We start from the raw sequence: 22921 nt of genomic DNA on the forward strand, positions 1-22921 counted from the left end.
AAACACAAACATAGCCTTAGCTCCAAAAAATGACTTGTCGTTAAAGTCACTCGTAAGTTTTCTGCAATGGCGTCTTCACTTGCACAGTTTGGGCGAAGGATAACAATCTGTTGACTTATCTTGTTCTCATACAGGTTTATTCAGCACGGTTAAAGCCTGTGTTGTCCTCAGGCTGCTCTCCGCTCTGGTTCTAAAAGCTCATTAGAGAACGGAGCAAGAACGGGCCTCTGAAGAGGGTCAAAGACTGAGCCGCTCTGGATGGAGGGAAATCAAGCGCCCACAGTACTGCGGCCTGCAGAGGCCACTGAAAACACTGACTTCCAGCCATGCTTCGGCAGCATAACTGAGGGGATATATGGATATATCTCGGAACAAATTGAATATAGCTGTGACACACGGTAATTTAAAATTGTATTGGCCAATCACTGATTGCCTCGATTGCCCTGGTGTAGAATTGATACGATTAAAACCAAACAACAGAATTCAAAGCCGTTTCAAACCATAAACCGTGAAAAAATGTTATGGAAACCTTCCATGAAACCTAAAGGAATATTGGGTAGGTATAAATGCCAAGAGCATTCTATCAAAAAGTGAAAAAAGGAGCACAGATTATTTGGCAGTTTCTGAAACATGGTTAAATAGCACAGTTCAAACAAACGTTATTTCTATCCCTGGCTACAATATCTATAGGAATGACTTCACTCGTGCTGAAGGAGGAGGGATGATGATATGTCAAAAATACCTTGAAGAGTAAACAACTTGCTTTGCCTAACATTGAATGTATAGGAGTGACTATAACCCTATCACCAGAATATTATTGTACTATAAAGTTTTAAAACTGTGTAATGGTAATGAATGTATAATACTGGTTGACAAAACATGCTGGAAACGTTGAAGGAAACCACAAATCACTTCCAAATGTCACCGCTCTCGCTCTCGCTCTCCGCTCTCGCTCTATACAGAGAACACCTGAGAACCTGTGTCTTCACAGCTGGTTCGATCTGCTCCTTAACTTGTCAAGTTAGCAAATGAGCTCCAACAGTTTGGAGGAATTTTTTTTCACAAAGCTGCTTGCCAATTGCCCGTAGCAGCCTTGTGGAGGTCTACAATTTTGTTCCTGGTGTCTTTTGACAGCTCTTTGGTCTTGTCCGTTGAAGTAATCAGAATCAGAATAAGTTTATTTAGTTTAAGTCTGACTGAAATGGGGGGTGGACAGGTGTCTTTATGTAGCTAACGAGCTCGAGCTTTTTAAAGGCAGACCAACAGATCTTTGGCCAAACAGAATTCTTGCTGATTGGCAGGTATCCAAATACTTATTTGCAGCAGTAATATAAAAAACAATTATTTGAAAATAATACAATGTGATTTCCGGACTTTTAAATTCTCACAGTGGAAATGCACCTGCATAATTTCAAAGCGGGAAAACCTTTTTAAAAAAGGGTGTTCAAAATACTTGCGGTACTTTCCTCCCTGTGTGTACTTGCACCGTCCCACTCCAGCCATCTCATTTTTTTTATATATATATATACATTTTCAAAGAATTCTAACAACCTTCTTTCAAGTTGTAATTACCGGGTATTGTTTGTAGAATTTTGTGAATAATCTGAAATATCAGATTTGCTGTACCCAAAGAAGATACAAACTAGTTGTAAAGGCTCCCTCACAATCCCTTTTAAACATGGTTAACCAAGATATAATACATTCCAAGGGTATCCCTGTAATGAAGAATCTGTGTTCAATGGTGTCGAGTTATCTGATGTGTAATAACACATTACACTGTGGTTTACTTAATTATGGTGACACTAACTTCCTTAAAGAAATAATGGAGGATTTTGAGTCTCATTTCCTCGTGGCGTGGCCAGCCGAGTAGTTCTCCCACATGTCAAACATTCCCGGCGTGCAACTGCACACCTGCAGCCTCGTTCCCAGGAAAGCAGCAGGTTTCCCTGGCTGCGCATGCATGGTTGATATGCCGGTGTGTGTTTAGACAGTTCCTTCAGTGTACAGTACAAAAATGACAACAGAGAAAGACTAAGTTCGAGCTGGCTCAGAAGAGACGGAAATCTGCGGGGACGAGAGATGTAAGATAAGATAGCCTTTATTTGTCCACACAATGGGGAAATTTCGGTGTTGCACGCAAGTAGATACAGAAGTAAAAGAACAGATAACTTATAGGAAGCTTTAAAAAAACAAAACAAAAAACACTGTGATGCGATCCATCGCGCTAATAAACAAACGCACGTGTAGCAGAGGGGCTGTTGCATGCTTCCCCACAAGGTTTGATGGTAGGGGGCTCGTGGAAACAACAGGAGGGTGGGGGGTGAGCTTGGTGAGTGTGCGCATGTGCATTTAAAAAAAAAGGGACTAACAGTTGTTCGAGTTCTCAACTCAGCGAAAAATCCTCTATTATTCTTTTAAAAGGGGTTATATCCTCAAAAATTAAAAAAAGTAATAGGTTAAAAAATTAAGATGCAAGTATTTGTTTTTCAAAACAAAGTAAATAGAATTCAAATTTATAAACAAACTTTTAAAATGGATGTAGGTAATTCTACATCCCCTTGGCTTGACGGAACGGATTCAATTAGCAATAGTATCCATTAATATTTTGTTTGGCACTTTTATCAATGATTGTCTCATTGATTATGGCATTAATATTTTTCATAAATAAATATGGGTTCTTAAAGACCATCCAAAACTTTACTAATTGGAGAAATGAAACTTTTCCATGAATCGCTTGCCTGACCAGCCATTCCCAACACGTTTTGGCAAACTACTTATCAAAACTGTGTGTGGGTCTGGGGCTCGACCGCTGCGGTTCAATTTCTAGGGCGGAGTTTAGAGCAGAGACAGAAGCAATCATATAAATCCAGAAGTGACGCAAAAATGCGACGCGCTTAACCGGATATTACGTAGCCCATGTCAACAAGGCGTGTTCCGCGTTATCTGTCCCCGAACGCAGAAAACGTCTCCTGAATCGCGACGACGCCATTTGTATAACCGCATCTAACGCACGTTCATCACGGCGAGTAGAGCGGACTTTCCTAATTGTTCAAATCGAAGCGAGCGCAGAAGTAAACACTCGGTCACGAGCCGGGTCCACCATCTTGAATGTTTTGGAACGGGGATGAAGAGCTACTTCCGTTTCTCAGTGTGACGCGTTAAAACCTCCGCCTGGGATTGGTCGGTAGATGGAATACCGACGATCTCATTGGCTATTGACGACTCCGAGTCCAGACCCACATTCGAAATGAATGTGGGCAGGGCTGGCGGGTCAGGCAAATGAATCGCTTTCTTTTGTCAAATCCAAAAGTGCATTCAAACTTCTCATTTATGGATCATTTTGATATCTAAAGAATTGTCCTGTAGGTTTCTTTTATTTTGATTGAACCCTCATATTTTCTATTGTATATTTTGTACGGTACCAGATTTGTTTGTAATTCGTTCATGCAATAATAATACAAAATTAAAGCCGCGGAGCGGCGATGATGGCTCTTGCCTCCCGCGCGACCACCTTCCAGCGCGACCGAGTTGTGGCAGAAAGAATAAAGTCGAAAGAATAAAGTCTAAAGAATAATAATTCTAATGCGGCACGAAAGGAAATGTCCCATCAAAATAAAAGCGGAAGAGGAAGTGAAGGCATTCATTGCTCTGCTGGCCAATTGTGAAAATACACAATATCTGCAATGCACTTTTTTCATGGCGTCTCGAGGAGAATATAAACCATGAGTTTCAAATAAATCTGACAATGTTGAGTTTTTCACACAATGGGTAGGGGGCGCTGTAGAAAATTAAGCCTTTTTTGAGGGCGGAGACCGTAAAGAATATCAACATTCTTTTGAATATTTAGTAAATTTCAATGTCTTTAGATGCAAAAGGTGTTGTTTTGAGCTCGATCGGACAAAAAACCTAGGACGATTTAAAAAAAAAAAAAAGTCAAGCGTGGCGGTGCCACTTTGATTCGACATGGCTGACTTCCTGTTTATCATAAAGTGATGCTGCCAGGCGCGTTTTACTCGTCAAAGGTAGCTCTATCACTGTCCCAAGTTTCATGTGCCTAGGGCAAAGATTAAGCGTTTCATGTTTTTTCTTTTTTGAACTAGTTGCACTGTTGCGACGGGCGTTCTCGCAACCTCCATTTGATTTGAGTTCGGGCCGAGCCGATCGCATCTATGTCCCCAACTGTGACATTCATCAATGTTCAGGGGGTCAAAAATGCCTGAGTTGTGGCAAAATTTGACCATGAAAAACTATAATAAGAAACCATGGCAAGAACAATGTCTCGTCGCATTCCATGTTCCATGGAAGGCTCGAGCCAATAATAAGAAACCATGGCAAGAACAATGTCTCGTCGCATTCCATGTTCCATGGAAGGCTCGAGCCAATAAGAAACCATGGCAAGAACAATGTCTCGATCCATTCCATTCTGGAAGGCTCGAGCCAATAAATCAATTTAGAGCATGTGACCGACCATATCAAAACCAGGCACAAGTCTCCCCAGAGACATTTTGAGTTATTCACATATTTAGATTCAGAAAGTGAAGTTTCAAAGCTATCCAATGATGTCTCACTCATGTAGATATAATATTTTAATAAGTTGTGGTCATTTGAATGTAAACCCCTCTGAAGGTTTTTTACTGAGAAAAGTGCCGAACGCCGAAAATAAGCCGCAGAGGCAGAGAACAACAACGAACATGGCGCTAGCCTAGCCTAGCTCAGTATTTAATTTGATTTTACAAAAGATTCGTGGGTAATTCAAGAGTTCACAGTTTGGCATTGACATGTACAATATAAAGAGAGGATTTGCAGCTGGTTCTCTGCACACAATAAACCATGATAGCCTAGCTCAGTATTTCATTTGATTTTTTTGTGGGTAATTCAAGTGTTCACAGTTTGGCTAACAGGAACAAACAACACGAAGATACAGACAAAACAATGTATCTTATGACTACTTACGCCATGAGAAACTGGAAAGTATTTCTGCTTTATTGCCTCAGATGAAATACGTGGTCTTTCTCTTTGTCTCTTGCCTCATGCCTCTGGCCAGGGCATGACGCTGAATAAGTAGCCATGTGCATCGCAGCTGATGTAGTTCATATGGAAATTAGGTAACACCCTCCCGGCGTCCCGAGAGAGAAGCAGACCAACTTTAACGGCTGAATGTATACTTTTAAGGCAACCAATACTGTTATCTGAAACATGGAGTGGCTTCTTCGTGACTTCAACTTGCACATTCTGCAAAAAAACGAAAATCACAAATGCTCTTTTCCTCGGTTTCGTCTGCGCCAATTTGTTGCGGTTTTTCGTGCGTCGGGTCACATATTTAACCTTCCTGGAAGACTGGGTGCCTGGGTGACCTACAAAAGATTTGTTACCATCTTAAAAAAAAAAGACATCATACAAGCGCACAAGAAACATCACACACACGAGGAGAGTACATTACGTGCGTGAAATACACATAAACTACTCGTGGTTGTATTTATTGTGCATGTTACTAAAATTGTATTGAATTGAAGTGCATAATATTTTCGTTGAGGCAAATAATGTAATCATCCTTTGGCATAAGGTGTGGACATAACAAAATATGTAAAAAGTAATGTTAATAGGTTCAGTTTGCAGTGGATGTGTGCCGTTTGGACACTCACCACTTGGGGGCTGTGGTGGTGGTGGAAGACCTGGGCATCCTCTCCGTAGGTTAGTGTGAGACATGAGTAACCCAACACAAAAACTGAGGCTGCACAGGAAAGTCCCGTGGAAACGACCAGAGCGCTCACCTGCATGCACACACAAAAAAAACTCAACAGCCAAGCAAATCTGGCACCACGCTCAGAATAAAGACATATTAAACATTTTGTTAATTTTAACCTGAATTATCGCTCTGAAATGGCTTAATAATAGGAACAGTTGTCTTCCTGTACAAAACTGCAGAACTGATAAGTCTCTTCATAGTGACATTTCACAAAAACAAGCAGCAAATTGTCATTTGCAGGTTTTTTTTTATTCAAGTGGCTACGTGGCATTTTGGAACTCTACACGTGTCACTCAAATACTTAAATTTGCCAACAAATGACAACTAAGCACAGGGATATGGGTGCGGGTAGGGTGATTTCTGCGCAATAGAGTCTTCAGTTGCAGAGTAGAGGATCAACTCAAACATACAGGAATCCATCATATTCAATTCAATTCAATTTATTTTTGTAACGCCCAAAATCACAACAACAGTTGCCTCTGAGGGCAACAGTGAAAAACGGATTAAACAATGTCCATAGGGACGAGGGACGATGTTGCAGAGTCCCCTGTTTTAAGACCCTCCTTCTCGGCCAGGAAAAACTACAAAAAACCTCTTTGGGAAAAAGTAGACACCTGGAGGAGTTCCAGAGTGAAGGAGGGATCTGACTCTCACAGACGGACAGGCGAACGCGAGGGAGACAGTGGAGCTGGACCCACTCAGGAGGAGAACCAGTTCTTCAAGAGGAGAACCAGTTCTTCTTAAAAAAAAAACTCGCTCTATTAAAACCCACCTCGCTCTCTAGCCTCAACCTGAGCTAGCCTAGCGTAGCTGCTAGCCTCATGGCTGAATCTTCCTCTGCCTTTACCTGCTCAAATTGTCATGTCGAGTCAGAACCCTGGCTCTTTCTCTGACGACAGGTGTATGAAGTGCAGTGAAGTGGTTGCTTTGGAGCCCAGGGTTACGGAGTTAGAAGCGCGGATCCGCTGTTTAGAGGAACTAAAGTCTAGCTATAGCTAGGTTGTAGTATCAGGTTTACCGTACCGCGTTACAGGGCGTAGCGTTAGTATTAACAGTACTAGCAAGGCTAAGACTAGCCCCTCAGCGCCTCCCGTGCAGCCGGGACTAGACCAGGAACAGAATAGGGACCAATTTGGGACAGTTCGGAGGGAACGAGATGCTAAACGCTTATCTACAATAGGTTTTCTCCCCTCAGCAATCACACTGACAGACAGAGGTTCCATCGAATCGTGATTCACGCAGGCGATAACTACGCTCGGCGGTGTGTGAATTGGCAAAGTCGATTTCAGATACCGTAATATTTTCTGGCCCCCTGCCCAATTGGATCAATGCTGAATTGTACAGCCGTCTTTCAGCATTCAACAGCTACTTATGTAGTTGGTGCCCTCAAAACAACGTAGTCTTTGTTGACAACTGGAGTGCGTTTTGGGGAAAGCCTAGGCTCATACGCAGGGATGGCATCGGAATTTGACCAATAGCCTTAGTCGCCATCCAGGGTTAGGGTTACCCAGAGCAGCAGTGTAAAACGCAAACAAAGCAAACAAATGCAAGGCTCAATGTACAAATGTTATCCAAATGCATTAAATAATGATTAATTTAATTACATTTCAGATGAATAAACACAGCAGGAAAACTGACCTTCTATTTCAGTGGGAACAGTGTTGTTGATCTCCCTGTTTTGCCAGTGCATCAAAGTCTGGTGTAAGTTTTGTTGTGGCAATTCTCAGGATCGATCCGAGGTGTTGATCAGTTAAGCTGGATCTGTAACGGGCTTTGTTTATGTTCATGACACTGAATGTCTGCTCACATATGTAAGTCGAGCCAAACAAGACCAGCATCTTCTGTGCCGTCCTCCGGAGGTTTGGAAACGTGGTTTTGTTCAGTGAAGCATAAAAGTCGTTAAGTTTAAGAGTGTTGGACCGTTTTTTTATAAGCATTTCTTCTACCCATAAATGATCTAGTAGTAACAGCATGTCATGATTAATATCCATAAATAAAAAATCTTAATAAATTTCACCAGAATATGCAAACATTTTGACTTTTTGCACGCCTGTCCTTCTCACTTCTCCAATGGTTGGACACTTTGTCCAGGTTGATGCTTCGTTTGCTTCTTGCTGTGACTTTATGCTCATCAACTGCTCCAAAATGTGCCACTTCAAGACCATTTCTGGATGAAACTGGAACTGTTAGTTTATTCAATAAACTAACAGTTCCGCACCTGTCATGAACCGCAGGTGCCCTCGTTGTAACATGAGATAGATATTTACACATACATAAACGCCGTAGTGATGCGTTTTTTAAACCGGGGGTCTCGTGGCGCACACGGCGCACCCACTGTCCGTGGGGTTACCCCCCACGAGTCCGAAGGTTCGCTAGTCCGAAGGTTCACAAGTCCGAAGGTTTTAAAGGTTCACCAGTCCGAAGGTTCGCTAGTCCGAAGGTTCACTGGTCCGAAAGTTCGCTAGTCCGAAGGTTCACTAGTCCGAAGGTTCGCTAGTCCGAAAGTCTCTCATAGGGCTAAAGTAAAGGTGCATATACGGCATCGGGATGTAGTCGGTCTGTAAAATGCGCACGAAGCACGAAGACACGCACTGGGGCTCGTCACAACGTTTTGTGTACCAGCTGCTCACAGGTGGCACCCCAAGTTGTACTGTGTATATAAAAATAACAAGGGAACATATCGAATCCTCCGCTTTATGCCCTCTTTTGATCATAAGAAAAATGCGTGAACAGAATCCTCCGTTCTATGCCTTCATTTTATCATAAGAAATATGCATGATCAGAATCCTCCACTCTATGCCTTCATTTGATCATAAGTATAGAAATATGCGTGATCCGATCACCGTAGGATTGGTAGTCAAAAAGGAAATTCAGCTAGCCAAGACGGGAGTGTCTACAGAGCAGCAGCGCACGACCGAAACTGCTATGCTATTTTGTGCCGCGGCTCCTGAAACTGCTGCGCAATTTGACCGCGCCGCTGCTACTAGAAAACAGTTTAATTAATTCATTAATAATACCATAAGGAGCTCAGGCTATGCACAGAAACAAGTCGGTTATGGAAAATATGTGAGTTTAATCATAAAAAGTGCATCAACACTAGAAAAGTCTTAAAAGCCAGTGTGTAGGGCAAAGGGAGGCGAGGAGAGCCCGCTGCACGGAGACACAGCTTTGGTGAGGAGAGCCGCGAGGAGAGCCCGCTGCGCGGACTCACACCTTCGGACCAGCGAACCTTCGGACCAGTGAACCTTCGGATTTGTTAACCTTAAAATTTCTGGGAAATTTCGGACCCGTGAACTTTCGGACTAGTGAACCTTAACATTTCTGAATTTTCAGACTAGTGAACCTTCGGACTCGTGGGCAGCCACCGTCCGTGGCGCACCCGCAAAGCGCGGGGCACTCGCTGTCCGCTTTAGTCCTGCTTTAGATCCACTTTAGAACAAATCACAGCTGTCTCTAGTGTCCCTTCTGTCCTTGATGACTCTGTGTGAGCTGATTTACCTGCGTCTTCACATCTGGTTCATCTGCTCATCGAGTGAGTGTTGCGTTGTAACATGAGCTATTTACACAGAAACATGGTCCAGATAATGATGCACATGTTGTCTTTTGACTCTATTGAACGTGCCCGCACCCTGCGATTCTGATTGTAATAAAACACAGCGTTTTGAAACTAAAAATATAGAGAACACGACGTGTCCCCTGGACAGTGCTTCTACTGTCCACAAGAGTCTTCTTCAGTGTGTCAAACACGCTTCCTGCTTGATTGGCCCCAGTGGCCGTTTGTGGTGAATTTTATTTTTTGCGCACCATAAATTTTCTTGTGCGCGCACTATGTGCGAGCATTGCTCAATTTCGCAGGCGCTCAGCTTAGAGGGAACAGTGGCCATCTCTTGGGGAAATGTGGGCATTACAGGCGAAAGGTAAAATGAACGGCCAGCCACAGAATCGTGAGTTTGAATCCCGACTCCGACATTTGCTGCATGTCCTCCTTTCTCTCTCATCATTCCCCTTCCTTTCTTTCTCATTCCATCTACTGTCTAATAAAGCCTACAGCAAAAATAAAAAAAATATATTTTAACCCTTCGGGGTCCGGAGCGTTTTTGGCCGTTTTTGGGTACCTTCAATTTTGCCCTGATATACTACATTAAGAAATGTTTACCAGACCAATGTTGGGTATCTTTTTTTTCAGCACAACCTCACCTATATGATCTGCTAGTTAGTTTTTCACTTTGACATACTATTTCAACATACTGGAACTAAACACACACTGAAAACACAAAGTCCGTCTAGAAAAATTATGTTTTTTTCATTGTAAAACCCTCAAACATGCTCAACCAAGCGTTTAAAAAGGTTCAAACTGAACCACAGGGTGCAAATATGAACATATAAAAGTATTCTTGTGATATATACAAGCAATAAACCACTATTTACAATAAAAAGTAGGTAAATCCACAGGCGTTTTTCTATTTGTGCTACTTCTCAAAACAGTTTCAGTCCAAAATGACACAGAGAGCCACATCACAGGCCTTGTACTTCCATGTGAGTGATGTTCAGAAGGAACTCTAAAACCAGGTCTAAACCAGGTCTAAACCAGGACTAAACCAGGTCTAAACCAGGACTAAACCAGGACTAAACCAGGTCTAAACCAGGACTAACCCAGGACTAAACCAGGACTAAAGCAGATCTAAACCTGGTCCAAACTTGATCAACATGAAGTTTGCCCCTCATTTTGCTTCACAACTATATTACTGACAATGAAATACTTGAAATACTAAAACTCTCCAAAACTACTCAAAAATAGCATATTCCTCTCGTTCGTTCTTCCTCTTTGACTAATTGTCATGTGACTAATGTTTACGTTCCTCGTGTGCGTCCTGAACATCCGGGTTAGCACAAGGTTAACGTTTTTTTCCGTTTTGTTTTATCACAAAAGACGACAAAGTTATTATAAGAAATGTAACGTGCGCTGAAAAGAGCGCATATTTTTCCGCAAATTTTTAATGGAATTGAAACGTTCATAACTTTGGTTTTATCTGGTGGATTCGAAAAAAACAAAAACTCAGACGTTGCTACGGGTCTCCACTTCCGTATGACGTCAACGGCAGCCGTCTACGTTCCTTGGTTTTCATGCTACAGGGTCCTAAAGCCGACCATGTTTTCACACGCGCCGGCGCGGGCGTCGACCAAGAAGGGTTAATATAACTTGGACAAGCTTGGCGGGCCGGATTGAAAGGCCCAAAGGGCCAGATGTTGCCCGCGGGCCGTAGTTTGGGGACCACTGCCCTAATTATAGACTCTATTCTTAAAATAATGAATACTTCACTAGAAAGTGGCTATGTTCCACAGTCCTTCAAATATGCAGTCATTAAACCGCCTTTGAAAAAGCCTAACCTAGATCCTGACCTATTGGTAAACTACAGACCTATTTCAAATCATCCCTTTGTCCCCTTAAATCCTTGAAAAAGTTGTAGTTAAACAGCTCTGTCGCCATCTACAGGACAATAACTTATTTGAAGTTTTCCAGTCAGGGTAAATTAGCTGCTGCCGACGGACTGGTCTCAATCCTGGTGTCTGTTGACACCATCGACCACAACATTCTACTGCAGAGGTTAGAATGTGATGTAGGTGTCGGAGGAACAGCCCTCAGCTGGTTTAAATCCTATTTACCTGATAGGTACCAATTTGTTAATGTAAACTAGAGCTCCTCATCTTGCTCTTAAGTAACCTATGGTGTGCCTCAGGGTTCATTACTCGGTCCAATTCTGTTTACTCTTTATATGCTGCCGTTAGGTAACATTATCAGAAAGCATGGCATTAGCTTCCACTGCTATGCACATGACACACAGCTGTATTTATCAATGAAACCTGATCAGACTGATCAAGTAGAAAGACTTAGTTCTTGTGTGAAGGATATAAAACCCTGGATGATATCTGTGTTTTAACCCTGAAAAAACCGCGGTCACTGTGCTGGGCCCTAAACATCTACGAGACAGTTTATTTGAGCAGATAGTCACACTGGACAATGTCAGTGTTTTCTCCAGTTCTACTGTAAGAAACCTTGGAGTCTTATTTTACCAGGAGCTCTCATTTAAAGCCCATATAAATCAAGCCTGTAAAACAGCCTATTTCCGCAATATAGCCAAAATCAGAAGAATCCTGCCTAAAAGCGATGCTGAAAAACGTATCCATGCATTTGTAACGTCTAGATTAGACTACTATAACTCCCTGCTCGCAGCGTGTCCTAAAAGCTCTATAAAAAGCTTTCAATTGGTTCAAACTGCAGCATCAAGATTACTAACAGAAACTAAAAGAAGAGAGCATATTACACCGGCGCTCGAGTCCCTTCACTGGCTCCCTGTCGAGCTTTTAAATGACATGGCCCCATCCTACCTCAGAGATGTTGTGGTACCATATTATCCAAACAGAGCTCTTTGCTCTCAAAATGCTGGCCTTCTGGTGGTCCCAAGAGTCTCCAAAAACACAGTAGGAGGTCGAGCCTATAGCTACCAAGCTCCTGTGTTATGGAATCAGCTCCTGTCCATGTTAAAGAGGAAACAGTCTCTTCATTTAAGACCAGGCTTAAAACATTCCTTTTTTAAATCGCTTATGGTCAGGCGAGTTAGGAACAGAAATATAAACCTACAGTTTCCACTACGCTGCCCAATGCTCTGCTTCTGACTACTTATTCTATTCATTGCCTTCTCTTTTTATTTTCTCACTCCCTTCCATCCCCAAGGGGAGTGGGTTAGGCACATCAATGACCTGTGGACCCAAATGCTCCTTGAGTCCCTGGTAAAGCGGTCTCTACCCCATATGGACGGTCCTTCATCATATACAACTTTGAGTAAACTAATGATGAGGAAAAACTGTTGTAATAAGGTTAAAAACTCACAGTCCCCTGTAAGGACATTTGAATCGTATACATCGGCAATGAAGAAATTATTTTACAATGCTGATACCAATATCTGGCTTGCTGCTGTGGCTGATAACAGATATTCGTCAATAGCGACATTTCGTTTTTCAAAACGCATAGTGCATGCATAGTTTTGATGTAAAGTACAATACAAGGTGCAAGACTTTCTCTTTTGATAGTTGTAGAGTTTTGAATTGGATTCAAAGGCTTTCTGCCTTGCCATACAAATCTTGAGATTGATTTATTCACTCATCCAACAGACGATAGGGGATGGAAATTAGGAGAGTCTGGAATAGATATAGAAAGTAGTCACTTAGACTGGGACTAAAGCTGTTCTCAGCAGGATCACATGACATGTCACTAAATATTGGCTCTATTATTCTTTGAACATTGATATAGATTTTTCCAGTGGCGGGCCGTGGGTCTGGTGATTGGGCCTTCAGTGAGGTCATACACAGTCCCACCCGAATGAATCCACCTCTTATTACCATCATTATGATGCCATGGCTCTAGACACTATACATTTATACAGAAACGCAGTTTAAACAGGCGTTGCCTCACCTTCTCCGTGCCGATGTCCGTGCGTTCTCCACTCTCCGCGCATTGTCCGCTCGTTCTCCATGTCGTTCTCTGTGCGTTTCCCACGCCGGTGTCCGCTCCGCGCATTCTTCACGCCGGTGTCCGCTCCACGTGTTCTTCACGCCTGATGCCTGTGTCCGCTCTGCGCGTTCTTCACGCCGGTCTCCGCTCCGCACGTTCTTCACGCAGGTGTCCGTGCGTTTTCCAGCAGATGTCCGCGCGTTCTCCGCTCGTTGTCAACGCGTTTTCAACGCGCCAATGTCCAAACTTTTAAAGTGGGGAACAAATCTGCCTGTAACAGGCTTTGCTGCGTCGGCGTCGGACAACCTCTCCTTACAATGTCTAACTTTTCTTGAAAAGTCTGTCTTGAGAAAGGCATTATAATTATTTCCTCAACCAAATCGATATATTTTCCTCCTTCCGCCGTTGTGGGTTGAAAAAACAGCTTAGTAGTACGCGGATTAATGTGTCTGTCAAATCCAGTTCTCTCATTCAGAGTTTCTGAGGTTTCGCATAGCCCCGCCCATAGGACCTGCTTCTCAATATTGGTGATCCAATCAAAAGACGTGCACGTGATGCACCTGCTAGATGGCTCTGGTGTAACAGCCAGCAGACGTAGAAGAGCCAACTCTGAAGCTGATTGGTTGACACATCATTTTAATTTCCATTCCTTTAAGCTACAAGCACCAGCACTGTTGAGGTCTGAAGGCCTCAGCAGATTTTAGAACCCTGGAAACACATGATGGCTGAATATGATTGGATAAAAGATCTAACATAAAGACCAGCCCTCCAAATCTTAACCTGGGGCAGAAGCAGTGCAACCAAGAGGAAAGCCATGAAATGGAGTATAACTCTTACTCTGGGGAATAATGTAATAAATATTTGTGGAAGAATATATATATTTTTAAATTATATTCCGATTATGTTTAGGCTAGCAGAGAAGGCCTTGCTTGCCCTGACGGCCCACCACTGCTTGATTGTGATGATGTGTGCCTTTAAAAGGAGGCGTTTTGTCATTGTTCTGAAGGATGAGGGACAGATACCTTTGTCAGGGAAAGTGATTATTTACTGTGCCCGAGTAAATAAAGATCCACCTTTTGAGAAAGACAACCTCTGTTCAATTTCATTATTTCTCACATAGTTATGTATTACACATAGTTATTGTGTAACACATAGTTATTGTCGCGAGACGCGGCGCTCGTCAAAGCCCCTCGTCACCCTCCGCTCGCTCTCCCGGTGGCTCCTCCCGCTGTCCCGTTTTCAGACGCGGTGAGACCTCGTCAAGTCAACACAGCATCCTACATTGTGTCAAGCCGTTGTTGACAATCGACAAGTGAAGCCATCCATGAAGCCAGTGGCAAGGCTAGAGAACAAAGGGTTTCATCCACAAAATACTGAATAAAAGTGAACTATATGACGGTCCGGGGTGTTTATGGAGCAATCAAAGTTTTAATGGTGCATAAGAAGGTAAAATAGTTTATGTATAATTTGTGGAGAAGACCTTACAGCTCAAAGTGCATGTCAGAGCAAATGAGAATCATGGGGTCAAGGAGCTCAGAAACAGAATTGTGGCAAGGCACAGATCTGGCCATGGTTGGAAAATAATTTCTGCAGAACTCAAGGTTCCTAAGAGCACAGTGGCCACCATAATCCTTAAATGGCAGCAATTTGGATGGCCAGAACTCTTCCTAGACCTGGCCATCCAGCCAAACAGAGCAATCGTGGGAGAAGAGCATTGGTGAGAGAGGTAAAGAAGAACACAAAGATCACTGTGGCTGAGCTCCAGAGATGCAGTAAGAAGATGGGAGAAAGTTCCACAAAGTCAACTATCACAGCAACCATCCACCAGTCGGGGCTTTATGGCAGAGTGGTTCAACGGAAGCCTCTCCTCAGTGCAAGACGTTTGAAAGTTTGGAGTTAATTCTAAGTGGTATGTATGGAGAAAACCAGGCACTGCTAATCACCCGCCCAATACAATCTCAAAAGTTAAACATGGTGGTGGCAGCATCAATGCTATGGGGGTGTTTTTCAACTGCAGGGACAGGACAACTGGTTGCAATTGAAGGAATGATAAATGCGGACAAGTGTAACAATATCCTTGAAGAAAACCTCTTCCAGAGTGCTCAGGACCTAAGATTGGGCTTTCAACAAGACAATGACCCAAAGTACACAGCTAAAATAACAAAGGAGTTGCTTCTCTATGACCATTCTTGACTGGCGCAGACAGAGCCCTGACCTAAAGCCAATTGAGAGTCTCTAGAGAGACCTGAAAATGGCTGTCCACCAATGTTCACCATCCAACCTGAAGGAACTGGAAATGATCTGCAATGTAGAATGGCCAAAGATAGGTATGAAAAACTTGTTGCATCATCACTCTCTGCAGACGTGTCAGCCAAGACAGTCCTACAACATCCAGAGACTTAAGGTACTCGGGGCGGATCTCATCCATCCCCGGAGCCCTGCCACCGAGGAGTTTGCGAACAACCTCGGTGACTTCAGTTTGGGTGATGGACAAGCCAGCCTCTTTGTCCCCGATCTCTGATTCCTCTTCAGAAGACGTGGCGGTGGGATTAAGGAGATCCTCAAAGTATTCCTTCCACCGTCCGACGACATCCCCAGTCGAGGTTGTCCCGCACCGTAAACGGTGTTGGTGAAGCGTCCTCCTCCATGGCCACCCTGAACTCCTCCCAGCCCCGGGTTTTTGCCTCTGCGACAGCACGGACTGCGGCCCGCTTTGCCTGCCGATACCTGTCAATGACCTCAGGAGACCACTGGAGACCTACAAGCCAGAGTGGCCTGATAGGCCTCCTTCTTCAGTCTGACGACATCCCTTACTTCCGGTGTCCACCACCGGGTTCGGGGGTTGCCGCCACGACAGGCACCGGAGACCTTGCGACCACAGCTCCGAGCAGCCGCATCAACAATGGAGGCGGAGAACATGGTCCACTCAGACTCAATGTCCCCAGCCTCCCCCGGGATATGGGAGAAGCTCTCCCGGAGGTGCGAGTTGAATGCCCTACTGACAGAGGGCTCCGCAAGACTGTGATAAAATGTAAATATGATTATATTTCTGTGATGTATTTTATCTGCATAATAGTGATATACTATCTGCATCATTAGTCTAAGAGAAAAACAGCATGTGACACTGTATTTGTGAAGGTGTCGTAAAGATGGGCCAAAGAATGTTGCCCCAGGGGGTGCAACAGCCCAGGGGAGTTTGGGTAATGTTTACCCAAGGCTTTATCTTTAGGAAAAATACCAAGTGTTGTAAAAGACAAGTGCCTTGATGTGAAGCTGACCAATGAGAAATGTGACCCGCCTATTCCATAATATCTAATAAAACCAACCTGCATGAGAAAAAACGGTGTGAGACGCAGGAGGGTCACCAGGCAGATTACAACAGCCTGGCTGACGCAGCCTGGCGTTTTCTCCCATGCATGCCATACAAACGTCTGATATTTCTGTGTCGTTTCATATTCTAAGTTGAGTTGTGTTCTCTGTGTGTTAAGGAATAACATTGGTGTATGTCTCATTCCATGGCATTTTCTGGTCCTATCGAGCTGGACGACTAGCTGCCCTTCGCGGAGATTGAGCGGTGAATTGGTGAAAGTCTGTGTGCACAGCAGAAGGAAGTCCACTTTTCCCGTGGCCGCCCATCGCACCTCATTCTCCGCGAGGAGAGCGCGTCGTTTCGAGGCAGCAGGAGAACACAGGCGACAAAGGTCAGACAAAACTTTGTGTGTGAAAAAGAGTTAGCCATAAAACGTTTTATGCACTAGTTTAATATTTACTGGAAAAATATTGTAGGCTTTTAAAGCCCAGTTTAATATTACTGAGGAAATATTGTAGGCTTTTATGCCCAGTTTAAAATTACTGAGGAAATATTGTAGGCTTTTAAAGCCCAGTTTGATATTACTGAGGAAATATTGTAGGCTTTTATGCCCAGTTAGATATTACTGAGGAAATATTGTAGGCTTATGTACGAGATAAGTTTCTCACATAAGCAGGGAGTTTGATATTGCTGGAAAAATATTGGTTGGCTTTATGTAGATAAGTTTCTCACATAAAGGAGTTAAATTGCTCACCATGAGTTAAGTTTCTCACCGAAAGAAAGTTATGATGCCTTATGTACGAGTTGTTACTGACATAAAGACGTGTGAATGTAAGCGCTGTACACGAGCGAAGTAAGTAAGAGAGAAGTGTGAATGTGTGAATGAGGATTAATAAGTGATTAACTAACAAGTGTGAATCACAATTAATCATACAAGGGTCACAAGGCGTTATTCTGAGAGATCTAAAATTTGCAGACGAGGGTGAATTTGTCTGTAAAGCAAGTAGCATTTCTCTCAGATGACCGCGACCACATAATGCCAAAATTATCACCCCAAACTGTAAAAAGAAAAGTCATAGAGGATGTTGGATGGAGACTTTCAGAGTGCTCAGAGACGTGGCAGAGAGGGGGAGATAAGGGGGGTCAACAAGGCAGGAGAAGGGAGAAGACCGCAATCAGAGGACGCTCTGAGGGAATGAATTAGGCTAACTAAACCCAGCTGGTTTTAAATTTTAGTATTGAGAGCTCCGTAGAACAAATTTCAAGAGTTTTGTTTGATTGACAACAATCAATTATAAAGATTGTATTAAACTTGATAAGAGATGAAGATGAATTCAGATTTTTATAGATGGCCAATATTTTGAGGAATGTGATTACATGACAGGACACTTCCTGTCCTCGACATAAAATACAAGAGTTGTGTTTTTACGGTATTGTTTTTTTGTGTGCACCAAACAAAGCTACGTTTTATTTTTGTTTTGTTTTTGGACTTGACAAAATTATCTTTTTGGACTTAATGCATGACTGTGATGAAAGTACAGGACGAAAAAGAGGGTGACTCAGGAAAAAGATAAAAACAGAACAAATGGTGGACGAAGAGACAGAAATGTTTTTAAATTTAGAATCAAATGCAGGCACGGGCCTGGAAGTGATAATATGGGTAAATGAGTGACTACTGATGTTTTTGGACATAGGAGTAGAACGGGCAGTAAGTAAAGTGATAGTAAAAGTTATATCAGTAACTTATTTATTTGTATTATCATGAGGAAACCTAGTATTGCGATGCAGATGTAAGTGAGGGAATAAGTTAAATAGTGACGTGCTAATGCCCTCCCAGTAAAGACTGTGTCATTAACTAAGGCAATTGACGCAGAATTGGGGGGACATGGGAGGACATGGGTCATAAAAGATAGTCAGAGATAAGGGGCTATTGACTGGCAAAGAATCTGGAGGAGTGTAGTGCAGAGTAATGCAGGAGGAGAATACATTTTATGAGACCCGCAGATTACCTAAAAATAGTGAAAACTAAACAGGGGGATGGGGTAATCAATACATGAGTTTAGAATCAATGCTAATATTAATTGATATTTTAAAGATAACATTGGAATCCCAGGGGATGCAGCGTCTGATAGTTATATCAGCAGCAATGAGAAAGTAAAAGCAGGTTACAAGTGAAGGTAAAGAGTTAAGTGAAAAGAGAAACAGAAAGAGCAGGTTTAGAAATTTGATGATTCCTCCGTTACGAGAGGAAGACAGAGAGAGCGACAGAGGGGAAGACAGAGAGGAAGACGTGATGAGAGACAAAGAAAAGACAAGAAAGTAGGTAATTACAAGGGGAAAAACAGGTTGATAAGAGACGTGCCTTATAACTAAGGGGAAGGTTTAGGATCATTTAGATTTTTTAATACGCATATAGACTTGATAGAACAAACTAATACACAATGTTTGTAAAGCATCACATGAGCAGGTGTGAGAGATTGAGTTTGAAACTCACCTGAAGCACATATAGAAGATTTAGCACATATTACATTAGATGGGTGACTTTCTTCAGGCCACACAAACAGAGGAGATGTGAAATTTGATGTTAATTATGTGAAAGACTAAGTTGTGAACTGACCCTTATGGCCAGCTCAACGGGGGAATTATTAAGCTAAGATAAGATAAACCTTTAATATCCACACAAGGGGAAATTTCGTTGTTACAACGCAGTAGAACAGGACAGGACAGATTATAAGAAGTTTCAAAACACACTCTTAATAGAACTCTTATGAACAAAACAAAAAACTCTTATTAACAAAACTCCTCTCCTATCTTAATAGGGAATGGAGGGGGGGAAATAAAATAAATACAAAATAAAGATAAAAATCAGATAATAATAATAAAATAATGATAATAGAGTAAAAGTAAAAATAACTAGCACACGACTAGGTAATACTATTAGTAGGTAAGTAAACCGTATAAAAAACAAAATAGAACACTCTTATTTACAGGTATTGCACATGGTTGATTCAGTATTGCACATGAATATGATGGTATTGCACATGGTTACATCAGTATTGCACATGTTCAGGGCTAGCAGTGTTTGTTGTAGAGTCTGACAGCAGCAGGAAGGAAAGATCTGCGAAACCTTTCCTTCACACAGCGAGGGTGGATCAGTCTCTCACTGAAGCTGCTCTCCAGAGCGGACAGAGTGTCCTGCAGGAGGTGAGACTCATGGTCCAGCATAGATGTGAATTTAGCCAGGACCCTTCTGTCCCCCACCTCCTGCACAGAGTTCAGAGCGCAGCCCAGGACGGAGCTGGACTTCTTGATGACTTTGTCCAGCTTCCTCCTCTCCCTCTCTGTGATGCTGCTGCTCCAGCAGGCCACACCGTAAAGGAGGGCTGATGCCCCCAGAGTCATAGAAGTTCTTCAGTGACAGGAGTGGCCCTGTCACTCCGAAAGACCTAAATCTCCTCAGGAGGTAGAGCCAACTCTGGCTCTTCCTGTACAGTGCGTCTGTGTTATGAGTCCAGTCCAGTTTGTGGTTCAGATGAACACCCAGGTACTTGTATGAGTCCACTCTCTCAATGTCCCGTCCCTGAATGTTCACTGGTGAGGGGGCAGTGGGGGTTGGCGTCTGTGGAAGTCCACCACCATCTCCTTGGTCTTCCCCGCGTTGATGAGGAGGTGGTTCCGCTGACACCAGTCCACAAAGTCCTGCGCCAGTCCCTGTACTCCGCGTCATCGTCGTCCGTGATGAGTCCGATGATGGCAGAGTCATCAGAGAACCTCTGCAGGACACAGCTGTCCGTGTCGTGTCTGAGGTCTGCAGTGTAGAGGGTGAAGAGAAAGGGCGCGAGGACGGTGCCCTGGGGCGCCCCCACACTGCAGGTCCGAGTGTCAGACACACAGTCCCGGGCTGTCACAAACTGGGGTCGGTCTGTGGGGTAGTCCAGGATCCACTCTGCCGGGTCATACTCCACACCAGCCGTCTCCAGCTTGTCCCTCAGGAGCAGCGGCTGGATGGTGTTGAAGGCGCTGGAGAGATCGAAGAACAGGATCCTCACAGAGCTGCCAGGCTTCTCCAGGTGAGAGAGAGAGAGCGGTGCATCAGGGAGATGACGGCGTCCTCCACTCCAATGCCAGGCCGGTATGCGAACTGCAACGGGTCCATGGCTGGTCTCACGGTGGAGCGGAGGTGGTCCAGGACCAGCCGCTCCAGTGTCTTCATCAGGTGGGACGTGAGAGCCACCGGCCTGAAGCTGTTGAGGTCTTTGGCGCATGGTGTCTTGGGCACAGGTACCAGACAGGAGGTCTTCCAGACCTGTGGTACCACCCTCAGCTTCAGGCTCATGTTGAAGACATGCTCCATAACTCCACACAGTTCATCTGCACGGGACTTAAGGAGCCTGGGGCTGATGCCATCAGGTCCTGCTGCCTTCCTCACTTTAATCCTCTTCAGCTCTCTCCTCACCTGTGCTGCCGAGACAGTCAGTGGTTGGCAGGGGGACTGTGTGCTGGGGGTGTGTCCAGGTGAAGTGGGGAGCTGATGGGCCAGAGCAGAGATGTGAAGGGGAACGGGTGTGGGCCATTGTCCGGCTGTGGAAGAGAGGGCATGCAGCTGTGCAGGGGGAGGGGCGGGTGATTGATCAAATCTCAAAAAGAGCAAATTTAAATCATTCACCCACTGTTGGTCCCCCTCTGTCTGGGCAGGGGGGGGGGGGGGGGGGGGGTTGAAGCCTGAGATGGTTTTTAGGCTTCTCCACACTCTGAATGTTCTTCTGCTGCAGCTGCTCCTCCTTCCTCCTCTCAGCTCCTTCTGCACAGTCCTCAGCTCCTCCTTGTTCCCTGACCTGAAGGCTCTCTTCTTCTCCTTCAGCAGAGCCTTCGGTTCACGGTTAATCCACGGCTTGTTGTTTGGAAAACACCGCACCGTCCAGGAGGGAACGGTGTTCTCAAAACAAAAAAATATGTAGTCCGTGATGCACTCTGTGATGGTGTTGATGTCCTCCCCATAGTTGTAAAGCTCGGTCCAAATAGTGGTGCTGAGGCAGTCCCTCAGAGCCTCCTCGCTCTCAGCAGACCACATCCTCACCACACGGGGCACCACAGGCTGCCTGCGCACAATAGGTTCATACACAGGCTGCAGATGTACAAGATTGTGGTCCGAGCTGCCCAGGGGAGGGAGGGGGGAGGAGGAATAAGCCTCCTTGGTGTTGGCAAGGAACAAATCCAAATATTCTATTGTCTCTAGTGGGACGGGTAACATACTGGGTGTATGTTGGCAGGACAGAAGAGGGAGAAGCGTGGTTAAAGTCACCGGAGATGAGGAAGAGAGCCTGCGGGTGTTTGTTTTGCAGTCTGCTTGTGATGGAGAACAGTGCTTCACAGGCGTTGTCAGCGTTAGCAGACGGGGCTACGTACACTGCTATTACAACAACATGTGAGAACTCCCGGGGCAGATAATATGGCCTCATGCTAACGGCTAACAGTTCAATGTCTCTGTTACACAGTTGTTCTTTGACTGTGACGTGGTTTGATCTACACCACCTCTCATGAACAAACATGGAGAGGCCTCCTCCTCTTCTCTTTCCGCTCTCCCTTGTTCTTTCTGCGCCCAGGAGGTGAAAATGGTCCAAAGCAACAGTATGATCCGGGATTTCTGGGGGTTAGCCAGGTCTCTGTGAGCAAGATGATGCTACAGTCTCTGTAATCCCTTTCATAGCGTGTGAGAGTCGCCAGCTCTGTTGTCTTATTTTGAAGGGGCCGCACGTTTCCCATGACAACCCCTCGGTACCGCGGGTCTGAAGCGGTTCTTCGTCTCCCTTAATTTGGCACCAGCGCGCCTGCCCCGCCGTGTCTTTCTCAAAATCTCTCCCGGGATGGTGTGCTTTCTCCCGGGAAAAAGAGACGCGGCTCCGGTGCCGCGCAGCGCGAGGAGCTGCTCCATAGAGTAGACACGCCGGGAGAGGGGGGGGCGCGTGTCCGACACACATGCCGCGACGAGACGAAAAAACACACAATAATCCAGCCGAATAAATCCAAATCAACGCGTGTCCAGCGCGTGTCGGTTTGTACACATCCGGCAAGTGGATGTATGGAAAGTGTTTACAAAAAAAAATAAAAAAATTTAAATGAAAAAGGCAGAGAAGTTAGAAAAAGTTGGGAAAGAGAGGGAGCGTCGTAACAGGCAGCACAGTTTTGTCCAGAGTCTACGGTAGAGTACGATACTCTGCTACAATGGATGTGAACAGATTCTACAGTACGCAAAATACTATACTCTGCTAAAAGAAATCAACGAGTTATCATCATCACAGCGACAACGATAATATGGGTGCTGAACACCTGTATTATGCGCCGGACAATCGGTAAA

At 44.3% G+C, this 22921-nt stretch overlaps 1 protein-coding gene across 3 annotated transcripts in view; it reads right to left on the reverse strand.

The window, feature by feature from the left end:
• The window catches only part of LOC140346749 (uncharacterized), a 44169-nt gene that overhangs the window by 13843 nt on the left and 7405 nt on the right, over positions 1–22921 (reverse strand). For 2 of the 3 annotated variants that reach the window (XM_072432945.1, XM_072432938.1), the window contains exon 3: positions 5643–5771. The exons of the other annotated variant lie outside the window; for it this stretch is intronic. In XM_072432945.1, coding sequence (XP_072289046.1) covers positions 5643–5771 — 129 coding nt within the window. The remainder of the gene's footprint in view (positions 1–5642; positions 5772–22921) is intronic. 3 annotated transcript variants of the gene reach the window in all.

Source organism: Eucyclogobius newberryi, unplaced genomic scaffold, assembly GCF_026437365.1.
Source record: "Eucyclogobius newberryi isolate DKJ021-1_F unplaced genomic scaffold, fEucNew1.0.hap1 SCAF_11, whole genome shotgun sequence".
NCBI classification, from domain to species: Eukaryota; Metazoa; Chordata; class Actinopteri; order Gobiiformes; family Gobiidae; genus Eucyclogobius; species Eucyclogobius newberryi.